This window comes from Sabethes cyaneus, chromosome 2 (genome assembly GCF_943734655.1).
Source record: "Sabethes cyaneus chromosome 2, idSabCyanKW18_F2, whole genome shotgun sequence".
Classification (NCBI taxonomy): domain Eukaryota; kingdom Metazoa; phylum Arthropoda; class Insecta; order Diptera; family Culicidae; genus Sabethes; species Sabethes cyaneus.
In genome coordinates, this window is record NC_071354.1 from 118,592,754 (window position 1) to 118,613,975 (window position 21,222).

The following is a 21,222-nucleotide window of genomic DNA, read 5'->3' on the forward strand; positions in this document are numbered from 1 at the left end:
GCTGTTTCTTCCACGTTCCCACATTCCGGGCATAAAAGCGATCTGGCGTGCCCGAACCAGTAAAGGTATTGCCTGAAGCAACCATGACCAGACAGGAACTGCGTTAGGTAAAAGTTCACCTCCCCGTGCTTCCTATTAACCCAAACCGAGAGAGTCGATATGAGCCTGTGGGTCCATCTACCTGTTGTATTCCACTCATGTTGCCACTTAGCCAATGATTCTGCTCTCATCAGCTTTCTGATTCATCTTACCTCCTTTTGCCTATAGCACTCGTAGTCCTCCATCAGGGTGATGTCGATGGGAATCATCCCAGCGATTACGCACGCAGCTTCTGATGAGATAGTCCTGTACGCGCTCACAACTCGAATGGCTATTAGTCGGGCCGTACTTCTGAGCTTCGCTCTGTTGCGCTGGGTTTGGAGCGCTGTAATCCAGGCTGGTCCGCCATACCGCAGTATCGACGATGATACACTGGCTAAGAGGCGCCTGTTGCTGCTGCTTGGTCCAAAGTTGTTCGGCATGATCCTAGACAGTGCACTGATGGCTTTCGCTGCCTTTTCGCATGCGTAGTCAACGTGACCGTTGAATTTTAGCCGACTGTCGATCATCACACCCAGGTGCTTCACCTCGCGTTTTCAGGTGTGTTCTCCGACGGTAAGCCCCACGTGTTGGACTGTTCTCCGATTACTCACCAGTAGTATCTCCGTTTTATGGTGCGCTATTTGCAGTTTCGCGTTCTGCATCCAACTCTCCACCCTGCAGATTGACTCAGTCGCCAACGCATCCACTTCCTCCAGCGATTCGCATGTAACCATCATCACGATGTCGTGATGTGGCGAAGCCGACGATTTCCACTCCCGTTGGTAGTTCTAGGGTTAGCACGCCGTCGTACATACTGTTCCAGAGAGATGGACCGAATATTGACCCTTGTGGAACGCCCGCCGTGATCACGGTCGTTTCCTTTCCGAGGTTCGTCCGGTATACTAGCACCCGATTCGTGAAGTAGCTCTTCAGAACGCGACACAGATAGTCGGGGACTCTCATTCTATGGAGCGCTGCTGCGATGGTTTCCCAGCTGGCGCCGTTGAATGCATTCTTAACATCGATAGGGACCACTGCGCAGTAGCGGTTTCCTCTACGTTTCTGCTTGGACGGCTTCTGTGCTGTCTCGGTGACAGTCCGGATCGCATCTAGTGTAGACCTTCCCTTCCGGAACCCAAACTGCCTTTGTGTTCCGTACTCGCCCTCCGTGTATATGGATAGCCTTCTCAGGATAATCCTTTCTAGGAGCTTTCCCAGTGTGTCCAGCAGGTAGAGTGGTGGATATGATGCTGGATCCTCCGGCGGTTTTCCCGGTTTTGGCAACAGTACCAACTTCTGGATTTTCCACTTATCTGGAAAGTGTCCCTCGTTTAAGCAGTTTTGCATCACCGTGCGGAACATGTCTGGAAATGCATGGATTGCCTCCTTAAGAGCTGCATTGGGGATCCCATCCGGGCCTGGCGCCTTCTTCATCTTCAGGTTTTTCGCAATTCTAACAAGTTCGTCATTGGAGACTCTTCTCTCGTCAGCGTTCTCATCCTCTAGCGCTCGGTAAGGGGTAGGGGGCCAGGACGTAGGCTCGTATTCCGGGAAGAGTTCTTTAATTATCATTTTTAGCTTATCTGGGCATCCTTCGGCTGGCATTGCTGGGCCCCTGATCCTTGCCATCACTATTCGGTATGCATTGCCCCAGGGGTTGGAATCGACTTCTCTACAAAGCTCCTTAAATGAGTTTGTTTTGCTCTGCTTAAACGCGTATTTCAGTGCGGCCCCTGGTGCGGCCCTGGTGTGGCCAGAGGTCAGTTCTTCTTTCCTCTCTAGTCTCAGTACTTCTTGCTCTCTGGAAGCACCTTCTGGCTCTGTTGCAATTAGCTCGTAATGCATTAAGTGACTCGTTCCACCAGCAGACCGGACGCCGTCGGTTTCTAGGCTCCATCTTCCTCGGCATGGCTGTGTCGCATGCTCTGGTTAGCGCCTCGGTCAGCTCGTCAGCATCACAATTCTGGGCTTCGCTGTGTGGTCGTAGTGCCACGACAAAGAGGTCCGTGTCGAATGCCTCCATTTTCCACTGCCGTTCTTGAATTATTCCTGTTTGTGCTGCCACGGGGTTCCGTTGGTCAGTAGTGTACCGTATAGCTTGGTGATCACTGTACGTGGACTCTTCGCACTCTCCAGCTAATGTCGGTTCTCAGCGACGGACTGCAGAAGATGACGTCGATGATAGATTCTCGGCCATCTCTGCGGAAGGTGCTGGTGGTTCAAACGTTGCTCAGCTCTACTTCGAGCGATGCCAGTACTTCAAGTAGACTGGCTCCTCTGGCGTTCGTACATCTACTTCCCCATTCGGTAGCCCAAGCGTTGAAGTCACCTCCTATGACGATCGGTCTCCGTTCAATGAGCTCACCATTTAGTTCGTCCAGCATGCGGCAGAACTGTTCCAGCGTCCACCTTGGGGGAGCATAGCAGCTACACACGAAGATTCCGTTAATGTTGGCGACCACGAAACCCTCGTATCGGTTTGTTACCACCTCCTGGATAGGATATCTGCCCGTCACCTATATCGTAACCAATACAACAGTTGCTGTGCAGTGTCGCAGTGATTGAGGTTGATCTGAATCACCTTGTAGGGCTGCCTTTGCCTTCTAGTACACCGGACTTTCTAGTAAAGCCTCCCGTCACGTGGTCGTTGTCTTCCATGCACAACATACACCTCGGTTACTTATTGAGTCCTTCGCAACATGCCCCTCATTGCCGCATTTCCGACACAGCTTCGATCTGTCAGGTCCCGGACAATTCCTCGCCTGGTGACCAAAGTCCATGCATTTAAAGCATCTCGCCATTTCTGTGGATTCACGTGGGATAGCTCTAAAGCTAACCACCGCCCATCCGATCTTGACTCCATCTTCAGTCCATCTTCAGAAGCCGGTTTGCCGCCGAGATAGATAGACGAATCGACGCCGTCTGCGTACTGCCGTAAGCCTTCCGCAGCCGAATAGACATTGGAACGTCGCCCAGGTATTCCGCTCTTGTTAGCACCGCTTTCGCCTCACTCTCTGTTGTGACCTCGTCCAGGTTTATCGCTTCAATGATCGTCTCCTGAGACAAAGCTTTTACTTGAGCTTCGCTACCGAGCGCTGTCTCGACTAGCGCCTTGAAGGTCGCGCTCTTCACCTCCGGGTCTCTCTTGAGCTCGAAGAGCAACTCGCCGCTCTGGGTCTCCGGGTTTTCACGACCTTGTTCCCTAACTCTTTCAGCTTCGGGTCGTCCCTCATTATCTTGAAAAGATCGGCATACGTTGTCTTCTCGCCCTTCACTCCAACAATCAGAGCGTCGCCTCTGTTCCGGATCCAGGGAGGTTGGGGTCTCTCCCTATTCTTCGCCTTTTTTCCGCTTCTTCGCGTTCTGCCGGCATTTCCTCCTGCATCTACTTCTGCCGATCTTCTTTCATCTTTTTTTTCTCACTCTCCTCCTTCTGCTTAGTAACGATTCGCCAGCCGCTAGTCTCACCCTGCTCCTCCGCTCTGTTTTCATTTTGCTCTTCGTGGTCGCCGTTCAGCTCATCCTTCCGCGTTTTTGAGCTTACCTTATCTCCTGGCGATTCCCGATCCCGCTTTTCTGCGCGCGGGGCTCTCAACACCGCCTGTTCCAGGATCGTCGCTACCAGGGCCTCCTCCCCAATTACAGCCCTCCTTATTAAGGCCTCATGCTCAACCTCCTCTGCCAGGGCCTCCTCGGCGACAACAGCCCTCTTAATCAAGGCCTCCTGCTCTACTTCTGCCTCTGTCACCGTCGTTAAGGTCCGTGCCGCTCGCTTCTTGATCTCACCATGGTTGTTACTTTACTCCTTCATGAATTCAATCAGCTTCATGAGCTTTTCTTTGGCAGCTCGCAGCTTGTTCGTCTTTTGGATGACCTCCTTTGACTTCGGGGTGGGCGTAGTGAAGTTTAGCATCGAGCCTTGCCCTTTTGGTGTTATCTGCTGCTGTGTGATGCCGCTAAACATTTGTGCGACTACCTCCTTCAATATTGGCGATCTACACAGCTTCTCCTTCCTATCGAACACGTTGGCGTCTGCGTATCCATCGCGCAATAGTTATCTTTTCCTGTTTTTGATTTTGTATTTAATTTTGAAAACTCATTTTGGATCCCACGAGTAGCTAGGGAAATATGTAGTCCGCTGCGCCAGTGCCCTGCCGTAACGCAGTAAGGGCTTCGAACTAATCGGATGCGCCCCGGTGTTCGCCAGGCTCACCATGCATCCCAGGACACGGGTCGCGTCACATCTTGGATTCGGGGTCCGAGCGCCGAGGCGGGGGATGAAGGGTCCCATTCTTCTACCCGCGCGCGCGTGTGTGTGTGTGTGTGTGTGTGTGTGTGTGTGTGTGTGTGTGTGTGTGTGTGTGTGTGTGTGTGTGTGTGTGTGTGTGTGTGTGTGTGTGTGTGTGTGTGTGTGTGTGTGTGTGTGTGAGTGTGTGTGTGTGTCTTGCTCGGAGATGGCTGAACCGATTCGTTTGCTATTAGGCTTATTTGAAAGGTGTTATCACCTTGTAGATCACTATTGAATTGTTTTGCAGTCCGACAATTTGTTTAAAAGTTATAAGCAAAACTGTAAAAATTACGTGACATGATTTTCTTCGGAGCCGCTCAACCGATTTCAACAATTTTAATATCAAATGAAAGCTCATGCTACTGCAAATTTTTTGGGAGAGTTTTATCGAAAACAATCAAGTGGGTCAAAAGTTATGCTTAAAAATTTCCTTTTAAAGGTGTCAATTAGTCGAACGTTTCTCAGAGATGGCCAAACCGATTTATGCGCTATTAGTCTCATTTGGTAGGTAATATAGCCTCATAGATCACTATTGATTTGATTTTTGATTGAATATTTAATTTGAAAGTTATGAGCAGTCGTGTACAACATAGTAAAATTTACAATTATTTATAACGATTTTAACCAGATAGTTAATCAGATTTCACTTATTTTAGTATCAAACGAGAGGCCTTAACGCTGTGAACATATCTGCTAAATATTATTAGAATTGGCCTTACCAATCAAAAGTTATTCGATAAAAGATTGATGAAATTATTTAAGAAAACTTTAATGATTTGAACCAAATAAAAATAACGCGATCATGTGCTCTAGCGTAAAAATGCTTAATTTTCCGGGTGATGTGCCTTTGGAAAAGTTTGTTAAAAAAATATGGCGCAACTTTTTACACTATTAGGGTGACCGTAAATCTACCTATTAGGGTAATACAAATTTTTGTTTTTTTTAATGCGTCCAGAATAGTACAGTGTCTCCACAAAAGTTGTAGAACACAGTAAAATAAGCAACTTTGCTGTACATAGTAACTATCTATCTCTTACTGGTTGCGAAGTGTAACGATTTTTTTAAAAATGCAGCGAAAATTGAAAAATTGAGATATCGAAAAGCGGCTACGTCACAAAATGTGGAAAAAATTGTTTACTCAGTAGTCGTTGATTTTAGACTATTTACGTCTTAGCAACAAAATTTTGATCTAGGATGGCGCTTTTTTGGCATGAGCTATTTTAGGGTGACCCTTAAATTAACCAAGATCCAGAAATTATCTTCAAAACGAAACAAGATAGAGCGATATTCACTGCAGCAATTTCATAGCTTGAAATATTTTGAGTAATATTGTAGAAGACGAAATCCTTCTATCTCGAACCGTTTCCATATTAGGGCGATTTTCCTGAGTCAAGTTAGGGTGACCCTGCTATTTTGCGATTTTTCTCCATAACTTTTTTATTTTGCATTTCTCGCAAAACACTTCTTCAGATGACTTTTGAAGCACAATAAGACGCAACTTTTGATGAAAAAAGAAATTGACTATCTATTTTACTTCTACACTTATATTAAATTTTATGATAAAAATAGGCCGTTTTCAAATGTTAGTATCTCAGAAAGGTGCAAGCAGAATTAAAATCGGTTGATTGCGTTTGAAAGATCGTGATTTTTTGTGCATAATAAGGGAGGTACAAATAAGTAAAAGTGGCTGCGATCATCTTGCATTAAGGGGCGAACCAGCCACAGACTGAAAACCTCTCAAATATAGAATAATAATAATTTGTTTATTTGTTTATTTAAAAATTTTCCATCTGACAATGATGTCTTAATGAATAAAATTGGCTAATATCTACGGTTAATTACTAATGACCTAATTCTATTCATAAAATTCCTAGTCGGTACGTTAAACTCAAAGTGTTCTTCAACTGCCGTGAAAGCGCGAATGCATGCAGAAACCGGTTCATTGTATCCAAACAACGTTCGATGGAAATTTGGTTGCAGTAGCGTCGTATTTCGAAGAGATCTGCTTGGTATGCGAAAGTTCAAAATTGAGAGTAGTTCAGGGGCATCGATTTCACTATTAAGTAACTTGGCTATAAACAGCGCTTGCTGAATTTTCCGTCGTTGTTCCAGAGTATCAAGGCCCAAAAGCCGGCATCTATCAGGATACGGTGGCAAGTTTTCGGGATCACGCCAAGGCAAGTTTCTCAGCGCCAGACGTATAAACCGTTTCTGAACTCGCTCAATCCTAAGGCACCATGTGAGTTGGTAAGGATGCCATACGACAGACGCATTTTCCAAAATTGGACGAACGAGTGCACAATACAATGACTTCCAGCAATACGGGTCCGAAAAATCCTTTGCTACCTTGGCAACAAACCCCAACTGTCGGGAAGCCTTGGATATGATTGTTGAACAATGCAGATCGAATGACATTTTTGCATCTAGGAGAATTCCTAAATCAGTTACTTTAGTAACTCTTGCCAAAGTAACACCGCCGATGTGGTAGTCGAATAATATTGGCTGGACCGTACGATGAAACGTGATCACTTGGCATTTTCCAACACTGATAATCAGTTTGTTTGTGTGGCACCAATTCGCAAATGCTATTAGCGAGTTTTGTAGGCGCCAACAGTCCTCTAGCGTGCGCACTGTTACGTATAACTTTAAATCGTCTGCATAAACGAGCTGGAAGCTCTCGTCCAATGTGAAAGTAGCGTCATTGAAAAATAAAATGAACAGCAGTGGCCCAAGATTGCTGCCTTGTGGAACTCCGGAGCTGTTCGAGAAAGGTTGCGACACATAACCATCAACCTTGACCCTTAGTTCGCGTCCCGTAAGGTAGGATTCTAACCAAGCTGTCAGTTGCGTAGAAATACCAAGACGGGATAGTTTGTATAGCAGTATTTTGTGGTCTATTTTGTCGAAAGCTGCCTTCAAGTCTGTATAAATGACATCCACTTGCGCTTTTTCCTCCATGCTATGTATTACCTTCGTCGCAAACGTCACTAAATTTGTATTGACAGACCGTTTGGGCATAAAACCGTGTTGAATCGTGGATATAGAATGTTTTGCGGCATTGTGCAGTTGTTTATGCACTATAATTTCAAACAATTTTGAAACGGCTGAAAGACTCGTAATCCCTCGATAATTTTCGACGTTATGGCGGTCACCACGTTTGAAAACCGGTGTCATGAACGACTGCTTCCAGACACGAGGGAATCTGGCTTGTTGGAATGAGCGGTTAAATATATCGCACAAAGGCTGAGCTAAAAAATCAACACAACGACATATTAAAATTGCGGGTAGACCGTCAGGACCAGGAGCAAACGATCGTTTTAGTTGTTTGGCAGCTAATGAGACCATGTCGGGATTTACGGTGAATATTCCAGCATTGATTAAATCAATAGGAACATCGCGAATGGCTTCATCAATTTCTATCCTTGAGGCCGCATCTGGTGCGAAAATAGATGCAAAATGCTCAGCAAATAACTGGCATGAGTCTATGGTAGATTCTGCAATTACGTCATTTTTACGGATATTCTTTGGGATTGTAGTACTTTTCCGTTTTAAATTTACGAAACGCCAAAACCCTCGCGGATTGGATTTCAAATTTGTTTGCACACGTAATACATATGACTTGTACAAAGAAGCGTTCAAAAGTCTGTATGCATTACTAGCTTGCTTAAACCTCTGCTTATTGCTTATCGTTCGCTGACGTCGCAGTTTCCGTTGACAAGCATTCCGTACGCGTTTTAATGAATGTAAATGCGAATTACTCCATACGGGCGTAAGTGGGGGCTGGACTCGTGGGACATTCAAAACCAGCCAATCGTTCAGCACAGAACAGAAACTCTCCGCCATTGCATCTACGTTGTCAAACGTAAAAATTGCATTCCAATCTACAGTTAACAAATAATCCGAAAGCGCTGTGAAATCAAGCTTCCGAAAATTCAACGGCTGGTCAACTTGCCTTTCAATCGGCTCGTCATACACCACATGAACAGGCAAAGAGATTTCAAGCGGGGGGTGATGTGAATCGACAGGCAGCAGCGGTACTGTGCAGCTCATCACATTGGCCTCACAGTTAGGCAAACAAAAAACAAGATCGAGAATGCGATTGAGTGCGTTGTGTACGAGGTTTCTCTGGCTAAGGCACAAATAATCCATGCCGTCTAAAAGAGTGCTACTGGACGGCGGCAGCTGAGTACAATCGCATTGGATAACACTGTCCACTGAACACCAGCGCATGCGTGGTTGGTTAAAATCACCACATATCAAAACATCGTCACCGGGTTTGCATTTTTGGCAAAGTTCGTTTACAGAATTAACATAATCATTTACTACCCTAACATCTTGACTCCTATCCGGCGGAAGGTAAATAGCACATATAAAGATCTGTCTACCTTTTATCGTCGTTGAAACACATATTTGCTCTAGCGTATTTCCGTTAATAGTTTGCACAGCACAGCTGACATGCCGCTGTGAAACAGCGATTAAAACACCACCAAACCGGGATTTGTTGCTGTTGACAGGGTTTCGGTCACAGCGGAAAACGTTGAAGCCTGAACCAAACAGCTGTTGGGAGTTAATGCTATCGTCCAGTCCAGTCTCTGTCATGATGATTACGTCATAGCTGCAGTCATTTACCGCCAGAAAAACGTCGTTTATTTTAGTTCTTAGGCTGCGTACATTTTGATAATAGAACCAAATATCGTCGTCGTCGGAATCGATGCAAACTCTATTGCGCTGCAACGTACAGTCAATGAGTGTAGAAGGGAATTCAAAATCGTCAGAATACTCGCCTTTGGCAGGAACCAGTTGGTTCCCACCGTCCAAAAAACATTGCGTTGTATTTATATCATTACTGCTGGATTGTACTGCGGGGTAAGCATCCACTACTGTCGGGGCGTGACGTACATCGAACGCGCTGCATTTTTTGACTGATCAATGAACTCCCTGAACATCAAACCGTCAGGCCAATTTTCTGCGTTGAGGGCTTGTGTTTTTAACGCCGGATTTAATCCAATTTTGAACGAAACGAATGTCATGGTAGAGACATCTTTCCCTTTCGATACGAGGCGAATTATATTCATAGGTTCACTTGTGTCCAAACAGCGCGCAACAATTTTTTCGATATCTTTATCGGTGATCAATGGTTGAAATCCAGACAGATAAAGCCAGAATACAGGTGTGGGAGCGGCAGGCATGATAGATGGCACAGAGAGATCTTCGAAATTCATTTCCTTTGTGCCTTTATTTACAGTCGGTCGAGTGGTTTGTTCAAAGCTGCCTCGACGACGTTTTGCACTTGATCTCGGCCAAATCGGTGTTCTGTTATCGTTTAGCATATTATGCATAGGCGAAGCAACTGGGCAATCATTTGGTGCATTTACGGAAGGAATATTATCGACTTTCTTGGTCAACACATCTACCTTTTCAGTTAGTTGCTGTAGTTGTGTAACAACACTGTTGGTATTCGTGGACTGGGAAGAATCAAAATCAGCTATGTAAGCACGGATACTTCTTCCATTCAGAGTATTTCTACACGGAGGACATATAAAAATTACTTTTCCCTGTGCAAAAATTTCTCTGCATGTGCGCATATTTATGCCACAGCATTGTTGGCTTATATGAAAATAAGCTTCACAGAATCCGCATCGCAACGGCTCCAGATCATTAACATCCAGTTCGCAGGCGCCACAGTATTTTTGCTCCATTTCTGTTGTTGATACACCTCCGCAGCTGGTAACAAACCCACACAGCCAAACTGAACTAAAACAATACTGTCGCCGATTAATGCTAACGATCACTTTCTTGACGCCGATGTAAATCCACAAAATATTCGATTTATTTCCAAAGAACTGGTTGTACTCCACTTTTCGATTACGACACAGCCGGTAAAGAACTATTCAAATGCCAACTCAAAACGATAAACGGTATATAAATCAACTTAAAGCGTATTAACTAGCGATCGCGAATCAAATAAGTGATAAGCAGACCACAGACAAACAGACAAGTTAACAAGATAATAATAATATCTTGCATTTGGTCTGTTAGAAGTTGTACAAGTGGCTGGGAGATAAGATGAAGAGCGTGTGAAAAGACGGGAGGGTCACAACTACGGAAGTAGAACAATATAAGGAAGACTTTATGTCTCTTTCATTATCTTCGGGGAGACGTACACGTTGCTGTAGACAAAAGGGCCGCTGACCGAGAAGAGTTAATCAAAGGAAGAGGTAGATATGTCTAAATGAGGAAAAAAGCTTTGTTTTTTGTATTATGAGAATTTGCAAACTGAAACGTAGTGTTGTGAAGACCGCATTCGCGTAGTCCAATTTCTCTCATTATTTTCTTCTAACGAACACATATGCATGAGCGTTTCTTTCGGATTTCTTTGCTGATATTAAAGATGTGGTATTGGCTTTTGGTCACGGGTTTCGTGCGAAAATATTATATTTCGTTTATTGTCGACGTTTCGAAGGGTATCCCTTCATCCTCAGGACAGAACGTATGCAAATATTTGCATTTGCGTTCTGTCCTGAGGATGAAGGGATACCCTTCGAAACGTCGACAATAAACGAAATATAATATTTTCGCACGAAACCCGTGACCAAAAGCCAATACCACATCTTTAACAAAACCAACGGTCGTTTTTATTATCATCGAAAATCACAATTTGCTGATATTCTCATGCACTGCGACAAGTTTTTGCCATAGTGTATTTAGTTATCACCTCCCAGTTGGTCTCGATTTATGATGCTGGTCTAATAAGCCAGCCGTCATATGTTCGAATCCCGACTGGGAGAGGCTGTTAGAGTCAACAGGATCGTAGCAACTGGCCTTGCAATTGTCCTGCACTCTAACAGCTGGCTGCAAAGTCTGTCGTATAAAAAAACAGAAGGTCAAGTTTCGATAACGGAATGTAGCACCTAGGCTTTGCAATGCTTTGCTATTTAGTTATCAGCTACGGTCGTTGCTTACGCTCGTCATTGCAACCCAGTAGTTGATACCTATCATCGCTTGCATTGGCCCGCACACTTACCCGCCTGTGTAAGCGAGGGTGTAAAATGAAGAAGAAAAGTAAAATCCGTATCCATACATCCTAATATGCCGCTCGTGCTCACGACCTATGTACAGCTCGTGAGCTTTGGATTCGCGGGCGGGATGTGTAGAAAGTTAATATGAGGCTGTACACTCGCGAGTGTGCAGGTAGCAGAGTGTATATCGGAGACGAATGAATCTAATGATTTAAAGTCTCCGTTAAGGGGGCATAGTACTTTTTCAATTCTAAAAAATCGATTTTTTTTTATTGTTGGTATCAAAAGATTACCATTTTTAGCATATGTGTTTGAAGCCGTTTCGATGAATTCCAAAAAATGACTAAGTTACAGTTATTTGTACCGCGCATGTCTGGAACGATTGCAGAGCGCATAAAAACTTCAATGCCGTTTTTCTCAGAACCAGGTTTTCAAAGTCGGTACCATAAATATCTCAAGAACGGCTCAAGTAATTCTCATGATTCTTTTTTTGTTTTAAAGCCAACAAAGTTATCTAGTGTTTGACCCATCCTTTTTTCGATATTGCAATTTTTGTATTTTTTAGAAATGTTTAAAGTCAATTTTTTCGACGAAAACCCTTACTTTTATGTTTGAATATCCGCCATTTTGTTATGCGTTTGAATTTTGAAAAAAGGATGGGTCAAACACAAGATAATCTATATATATAAAAATGAAATGCTGTTCGTGTGTCCGGTATAGACTCGCAAACCGCTCGACGGATTTTGGTGAAACTTGGCATACACATTGCGTTTGATGTGAGGAATGTTGTTAGCACGGTTTGAGACCCCTCCCCCCGCTAGAAGGGGGGGCTCCCATACAAATGGAACACAAATTTCTTCATAACTCGGGAACCAATCAAGCAAATGGATCCAAATTCGGCATGTGAAGGTTTTTGGAGGCAGAAATTTTTTCTATGGTAGATTGAGAACCCTTCGTCCTCTAAGAGGGGGGCTCCCATACAAATAAAACCAAAATTTCCTCATAATTTGACTATTAATCAAGCAAATGGAACCAAATTTGGCATTTGGGTGTTTCTAAAGATAGGATTTTTTTCTATAATTGTTTGAGCACCTCCCCCTCTAGAAGGGAGGTCTCTCATACAAATGAAACAAAAATTTCTTTATATCTCGGGAACTAATCAAGCAAATGGAACCAAATTTGGCATGTGAAGGTTTTTGGAGGCAGAATTTTTTTTCTATGGTAGATTGAGACCTCCTTCAAAGAGGGGGGCTCCCATACAAATAAAACACAAATTTCCCCATAACTCGACTATTAATCAAGTAAATGAATTTGGGGGTTACTGGAGGCAAAGTTTTTTTCTCTGGCGTATTGAGATTCCTCTCCCATCTGGAAAGGGGGGAGGGCTTTCATACAAATTAAAAAGAATTTTTTGCAATATTCAAAAAGTAATCGAACTCGCGAGTATTGCCGTCTATACTAAAATATAAGATAAATTTGGAACAAAATTGTTAAGAATAAATTGGTGAAACCTAGATAATGGGTCAAATCAAATAAAAGTAAGATAATATAATACTATGAAGAAAATAATGTTGAGATTACACCAAGTTTATGGCTTCTGACCAGTTTTCAACTGATTGCAATCGAACTGCACTGATATTTTATTACGATTTTGCCAACATTCCCATTTTAAGGGTTGGTAATAAAACCCAAATCGTTACGTTGGACTTGCTGCTCGAGTCACAAATGCTGATGCGTTGGATTAGAAATTTACGGCATGATTTAGGAATATCTTGGGTTGTCAAAAAGAAAGCTCTTGGTTGCAAGATTACAATTAATCAAATATTCAGGATTACCCCCTTTTTAGAATGGCGTAGCAACGCGCGCCGGGTCCTCTAGTTTAGTATACTTTTATGTAGTTTTGGAATTTTTCAATTCGGATAAGCCCCCGAGCGCCAATCTATGGTACCGCAATTCATGTTTTTTTTTCGAATGATCATGTTCAAGGAGCCGTAGGAGAGGGGGAAAGAGGTTCCCATATGTAAACAAAATCGTAAATATTAGTCTAAAATACAATGTTTAGAATGCAAAAAATCTGAAGCGATTCGCCTTCCGCGTTATCGAGAAAAAAATATTTGAAATAAGGCCAAAAATATAGTGTAAAAAGTACTATGCCCCCTTAACAAATAAAAAACGAACGAACGCAGAATGTATGCACACAGTGCCAGCAGTTGTTTGGCGTAGGCTTGCGTCAGTGGAGTACGCTTTGGATGCTATGCTTTTCACACACGCTCGCCTGTGATTTTTAACCTTATCGAAAACAAATGTACAAGTGGCTGAAAGACAAAAGTATGGTGGCCTCTGATGAAAGGGGAGGTGGGAATCACGGAAATCCCCGTCGCGGGTAGAAAACTATTTAAACTTCTCATTCAGTAGTTCCACTCCATGATACTATGAAACATATATGATTTCATTACTTTGTCTACCATTCCCTCTGTTTATTGGAAAGTCTACCGTTTTTAATGTCTAACCTCATTATAAAGTTCAAGTCAACAAACATGAGGTTAAGTTTATACATTCTCTTTTAGATTTGGACCACTCACACAACTTATAACGGTTTAAATGCAATATAATTACAGCCACTTTTACCTCCCGCTCCCATTTTCAGCGACCACAGTCACAGTCAAGGCCTTCCGGAGTTATGGCGCAACTCGTTTACTTTTATATACTTAAATATGTTAAAACCATATTCAAAGTGGATTTATTTGAGATAGAAAAAAATCCACTCTCCAATTTTTTGATATTATGCACAAAAAATTACGGTCTTTCAAACGCAATCAACCGATTTTAGTTCTGCCCCTTTCTGAGATACTAACATTTGAAAACGGCCTATTTTTATCATAAAATTTAATATAAGCGTAGAAGTAAAATAGATAGCCAATTTCTTTTTTCAAAAGTCATCTGAAGAAGTGTTTTGCGAGAACTGCAAAATAAAAAAGTTATGGAGAAAAATCGCAAAATAGCAGGGTCACCCTAACTTGACTCAGGAAAATCGCCCTAATATGGAAACGGTTCGAGATAGAAGGATTTCGTCTTCTACAATATTACTCAAAATATTTCAAGCTATGAAATTGCTGCAGTGAATATCGCTCTATCTTGTTTCGTTTTGAAGATAATTTCTGGATCTTGGTTAATTTAAGGGTCACCCTAAAATAGCTCATGCCAAAAAAGCGCCATCCTAAATCAAGATTTTGTTGCTAAGACGTAAATAGTCTAAAATCAACGACTGCTGAGTAAACAATTTTTTCCACCTAATTTGGCTTTCTGGACCATAGTGCATTGAGACATAGCGATTTCTTTTGAAAATCACTTGTGTGGAGCTTAAAGGTTGAAATGGTAATGAATGATCAGCCCACATATTATTGTATTAAATATGATTATGTGTAGCTTGACATGTTTCAATAATCTTACTTTAGGGACGATTTAAATATGACATCCAACAGATTTCTGTTTTTTAGACCACCCCCCTCCCCCTCTGTCCGATTGTGTCACAAAACTCAACCAATCCCCCCCCTTTGGACGTCACTCAAACTCAAAAGAAAAATTAAAGGCGTGTTGAAAGTAAAAAGTTGTTTATAAAAACAGCTTAACCTGTTAAGAGTTAGTGTATGATTAAAAAAACCCGAATTACCCACCTAGCGGCGTGACCTAGCCTTTCTACTGCCACAATAATCATTATTTAATTTCTCAGGAACATCTATAATTAACTTGACTATATTTTTATATATCCGTTCCGTATTCCTCAAAATCCTTATTTGCCAGTAAAATTCACAACGTATTGCGTACAATAATTATATTTTCTTTCCTTGGGTGCGTAAATACATGTAAGCGTCATTTATGTTACTTGATGAACACCCTATTTAGTTTTATAATATTTACTTGATTTATAGAAACATAATGTAAACACAAAAGATAATTTATGCAAACTTGAATGAATAGGGTAATTGATCTTGAATGGACCTATTTAGCGCTTTTTAACACCACCACTCGCACTCCTGCTCAATTTACTCGTCATTTATAAATAATATGTGGTGATGTTACTATTTGTTGGAAAGTACCACCTTTTTTCTACATTATCAGTACTTTAAAAATGTATAATTGATGAAACTTTTATTAAATATATCGTTTTTTGCCAAAGCCTTTTTTTGATCTTGAATGGACCCAACATGATCTTGAATTGGACCTATTTTTGATTTTGAAATGGACCTAAATTAGGATTGTCATAGTTTCTTCCATGTAAATGAACAAAATAATAACAAAGAATTTTTTTTAATAGTACAACTATACTACTGTTATTTATTAATAGGACACAAGGTTGAACAGTTTTTACCTTTCTTATTTTTCTAACAGAGGAAAGGTATGAAAGTCGGTTGAAAAATTTGAAATCGGTCACAGTCACCGAGGGAATTGTTTTTATATCAGCCCAACAATTGAACAATGTTTCAGTGACTTGATATGCGTTGTGTATGTATCTGTGTGTGACATTTGTATATTGGGAATTTATTATTACCTGTTGTTCAGATATGGTTGAAACGATTTCCACGTCATAAAAAATTATGTCGCCTATTAGTTTCAAAAATTTAAACCATTTATTAAAAATATGTAATATAACTTGTATTAAACGTAGTTTATCAAGTACAGTGGGGTTCGAGTTTTTATTTAGTGACTACAGATTTCGAAAGGTCAGACTTTTACTGACGTAGGACTACGTCTTACTGCAAAGCATCTAAAGGTTTGTGACAGCCCCTGTCGAACATTTTGAATATAAAACCGTTGCAATCATGAAAAATTCGTTAATTAGTGGTAATTATTCAATTTTTGACACATTTATATGCAGTTTTTTCAGTTGAAAAATGGTCTAGATTTTGCCACGGTTTCGATTTTGGCAACATAGGCGACACGCATTTGTTGTCAAATTCGAAACCATACTGTAAATGGTGCTTGAAAAAATTAGACTTGGTAATTCTACTAGGTTTAAAGGTAAGCTTAGATACTAGGTTTTAATTTTAAATGATAGTCGATGAAGAACTGTACCAGATAGAAAATAGGAAGTTTCAAAAATGAATATTTTGGATCTCAGGGTCACTCAATTTCGGTGGACAAGGAGGTATTAATTTTGTCACAAGTTAGAGGGGAGAGGTGCCTAAAGAAAACTTTATATCCCCAAGAAAAAAATCAGAGGGGTTGTTTGTGTATAAGATACGACCACGGATGACGTAGTACAACGTTAGTCCGGTTGCTTGATTTTGAATATTTTACTAAACTGATTTTTAATCTATCTGTCAATCGACCAAAAGGTGATATGAAGTCAACCTGCTTACTTATCGGCGGAATATAAGGCCTTTGCAAAATATTTTTTAAGTTTTTGTAACCCCCCCCTTTGGAAATTGGCTTGAAAAATTGGGGGGCTAAAAAAAATTTGGAGGATATGAGTGTAAAATCAATTTTCCGTGGGCTCTACAGCTTGAAAAACTCGAAAAATGAGTGTACTTAACACTTCTAGCACGAAACAGAAATGGAAATTCGAATTCGGAGTTTCCGAAAATCGTCCAAAAAAATTCTCTCGTTTTTGTCTTCTTTTCGTACATTTTTGCATGGAAAATAATAACGTATATATTAAAAACAAGAACAGATTTGGTTTTCACGCTTAAACTTTGTTTTTTGCTCGATTAAAAAATTCACTTTGTCCCCCCCCCTTTAGTGGCCCAACACCGGAGGGACAAAAACTTTATAAAATATTTGTAATGGCCTAATTTTACTTTATTCTGAGCCTCATAATTATGTTAACTAAACTAGAAAATTATCAAATACAATATTATTTTTTTAGGCATATCCAGTTCGAAAATGGTCCAGATATTGATCCAAATTTTATATTTTTTGCACTATATCATTATCCAGGTCTTTACCTAATTTCTAAATCCTCCATTGACGCACAGATGATTTTATTGCCAAACCGGGTAATTTTGTAGGGCGGTTGGACATCACAAAGTTTCACGAGGGTGAGGAAGTTGGCGTTCTTAACCATCAGAAGTGGCTGCTTCTTTTTACTCAGACGACTCTGATTTTGTGACTACAGGATCCGGTTGAATTTTATTGGCCTTAGGGTTTTCGGTCAGCGCGCTAAAGGTGTTTTGAAGCTTTGGTATATGCTTGATTAACGTGTTTAAACTATTTCTCATCTGAGTTTTGTCAAAACTTAAACTTACAGCAAAACTTTTTGCTGTATTTATATGAAAAATACAGGACGTTATTTGTCCATGAAAAAAATTTTGATTCCAACCATTTTTACGATGTTGCCTGTAGATAGTTAAGAGTATTAGATATTAGAGTTTCCTATACAATAAAGCTATATATAAATCTTAGAATTGTATTCTCAAATAACTTGTTTCATTCTTCTGTGCATTACTTTTAATGATACAAGAATTGTCCCGTTTAGCATAACTTGGGAATTTTTTTACATAGGGCGAACAAATTGGGAAAATTTTGCTCTACTTATATAGATTACTTATATAGATTATATAGATTACACTTTTGCTTCGTGCTAAAACAAATACGTAAAATCCAATTGAAAAATTTAAGTGTAACTGGTAACTGGTTTTGTGCTAAATGCAAATGAAGCAAAAATAGCTCTTTTTTAAGGGGCATAGTACCTTTTACACCATATTTTTTGCCTAATTTCAAATAATTTTTTCTCGATAACGCGAAAGGCAAATTGAATCGGGTTTTTTGCATTGGAAACATTGCATTTTATACTAATATTTGCAATTTTGTTTTCATAAGGGAACCTCTTCCCCTTGCCCCTACGGCTCCTTGAAGATAGTCGTTCAAAAAAACCATGAATTGCGGTACCATGGATTGGCGCTGGGGGGCTTATCCGAATTGAAAAATTCCAAAACGACATGGAAGAACATTAAATTATCTCGTATTTGATCCATGCTTTTTTAGAATTCGAACACATAACAAAATGGCGGACATTGAAACATAAAAGTATGGTTTTTAAGCGAAAAAATTGACTTTGAACATTTCTAAAAAACTCAAAAATTACAATATCAAGAAAAGGATGGGTCAAACACTAGATAATTTTGTTGGCTTTCAAACAAAAAAAGAATCATAAGAATTGCTTGAGCCGTTCTTGAGATATTTATGGTACCGACTTTCAAAACCTGATTTCGAGAAAAACGACGTTGAAGTTTTTACTCGTTGTTTAATCGCTCCAGACATGCGCGGTACAAATAGCTGTAACTTTGTCAATATTTGGAATTCATGCAAACGACTTCAAACACATATGGTTAAAATGTTAATCTTTCGAAATAATCAATAAAAAAATTTAGGTTTTAAAAAATTGAAAAGGTACTATGCCCCCTTAACAGAATGCAGTTAGTATCCCTCTTATCTTTTGATCCATCTTATCTTTTAATCAATGATGGTTAAAATTTTTGTACAATACTGAGAATAAATTAAGTTTATATTGTTTTAAGCATAAAATGACATATGTTAGCTAACTAATTAGGAAGACTTTTTAGTTTCAAAACTAGAGGCTACAATGTACAAACACTATGAAGCAACTACGAAAAAGGATGAGTGATAGTTAGTTTTATCAATATAATTAAGTTTTATTTAGGCTATAAATCAAGCCTACTTTCAATATCACGTGCTTATAGATTAATTATAAACGGAGATACTATAGTGACAACAAGCAGTTTTATGGAATATACAACGGCGTGTTCGTTAGTGGTAGGCAATGATAGCTACCGCCAGTGATGTCTCGGAGCGCAAAACTAGGTCCATTCTAAAATCAATACTAGGTCCATTCAAGATCAAAAAAGGGGGTTAACATTTTTAAGGAATTTGAAGATTTTACTGGTTTTACTGAACTTTTAAATACCTAAATTGAAATTACACATATTTTAGCATCATTTTAAGAGTATTGTTTTATTTCAAACCAGAAGGGTTCCGGGTAGTAACAGTTTGAAAATACTCTATGGTGACTGCCAAAACGCTGAAAAACAGCTACTTTTAAATAAGCGGCAATAAAGTGGTTTTGGCTATAATTTTAATTTAATTTTGGTATATTTACGTTCAGAAATGATTAAAGATAAACATAAAAGCTAAATACAGTACAAAGACTTGACAATTATATCCTAAAATTCTTTTTTAAAAATAGGTCCATTCAAGATCAGAATTCGACTAGGTCCATTTCAAAATCATTTACCCTATATACAGAAAATTTAAAATTATCGGGTCTACAGTGTTACTTCGCGTGTCGGAAGGACCACGACAATCAACCCCAGTCCCTGGTCGAACCACTGGGGACTATTCGGGGCTGGGCTCCGAAGGCCTCTTTTTATGGCTAGCTCGAGCGTGAGGTCCGGAGGCTCAAGGTCGGCTGTGGGACAATGTGACACCAATCGGAAATCCAAACGCGGTCTTTTTAGCAAACTTTTTATTCTAACTTACTGGATGTGTAGGGTACGTGTACGGTGCTGGGCCGGCCGGCTGATGCTGGATCTGGCGGTGTCGAATCGGGTGGTGATGGTGTCTGGTGGATCTGCAGTACGGTTGACAATGTCCGAGGGCCAATTTACAGGCCTAGTAATTTCAGCTACGCGTTGTTACCGCTGCCGTACGTTCCGCTCGGATGGCATAGACCGCGGCTTACCAGCCACGCGGTTGACTTTGAGCAAATTAGCAATAATGGGTCCTGGAGGTTGGGGAGGGAGGAACAAAACGAATCTTTCTATACCATATCTGCCTACAATTTTCAGTTTTCTTGCCAATCATACCTGATTCTATCAAATCTTTGTCTTTAATTTTCCTCTATCGTTTGTCACTTTAACTTTCTTCACACGTATCTTACTTTTATCTTCGATACGCTATCTTTGCTTTGCTAATCAACTCTCTCTGTAGTCTTTGGTGGTTTAGCGACAAATGGTATTACTTCTCAGGCTTCAATCGTTTCTAACCTAACTGCCCCTTCCTCCCTTTTCCAACCTCCTTTTGCACCTCTGACATCCCTCCCTCCAGTGCTCATTCCATCCAGGTGTTTCCGCTTTCCCAGATCCAGCAATATTTTGTGTTTAGTGTGTTAACAATTTCATTCCTTATTCTAATCCTAGCCTTAGACCGTAGATTATTAATTTTAGTGCCTTATTTAACCCTATCTCCTAATATACAAATAACATTTATTACAAATTATTCAAAAAACTACCAATGACAATTATGACGGGACTTTAGATTAATTATAGCAACATTAAATAGATGCAAATCATGCTGAATAGCAGTATACCCGTTCTCTCGCGTTGCTATTCCTGTGTGGTATATGGGGTAAAATGTGCAAACGGTAACACTACCCCACACTTCCTCCACAAAAATAAATTAATAGAAATATTAATTTATTTTTGTCCAATATTTACTTCAGACTAATCATGCTCAGGGTTGAGCTGCTTCTTTCAAGCTTATCGAAATTCCTAAAAGGAATCATCTAGATGTCAATTTACCAAATAGTTAATTTTGGTCTTGCAAAATAAACCATTTTCGACCTTTACCCTATCGCGGATCTTTTTAATCGATCTTATTTTCTCCCAATAATCTAAACATATTTCTCATGTTCAGCGAGAGAAAATCGATCTCCCCTGATCCACTGTGGTGAGATTCAATCAAATGAAGCTGTTACTCAAATATGGACTGTCATGGCGGATAAAAGGCTTGATATGCCATTGTGAACAAATAATTTGGATTTTAATTGGAGTAATACGGAAATATTTTACGCGGAATGCTGTTTTTGTGAAGAACTAA

General features: G+C 40.5%; 2 protein-coding genes across 2 annotated transcripts in view; both read right to left on the reverse strand.

Annotated features, from left to right (window-relative positions):
• Positions 1-242: 242 nt before the first annotated feature.
• Positions 243-608, reverse strand: LOC128735920 (uncharacterized). The gene has a single exon (XM_053830401.1). It carries the CDS (start codon positions 606-608, stop codon positions 243-245), a length of 366 nt encoding a protein of 121 aa, XP_053686376.1.
• Positions 609-2,946: 2,338 nt separating this feature from the next.
• The window catches only part of LOC128735921 (meiosis-specific nuclear structural protein 1-like), a 31,068-nt gene continuing 12,792 nt past the window's right edge, over positions 2,947-21,222 (reverse strand). The window contains exons 5-6 of the mRNA XM_053830402.1: positions 3,505-3,862; positions 2,947-3,317 (exon numbers count right to left, since the gene is read on the reverse strand). Of these exons, the coding sequence (XP_053686377.1) occupies positions 2,947-3,317; positions 3,505-3,862 (729 nt within the window). The remainder of the gene's footprint in view (positions 3,318-3,504; positions 3,863-21,222) is intronic.

Bases quoted from the DNA above. Each gene is read 5' to 3' on its own strand.
- LOC128735920 (XM_053830401.1), bottom strand. From the start codon at position 608: ATGATCGACAGTCGGCTAAAATTCAACGGTCACGTTGACTACGCATGC.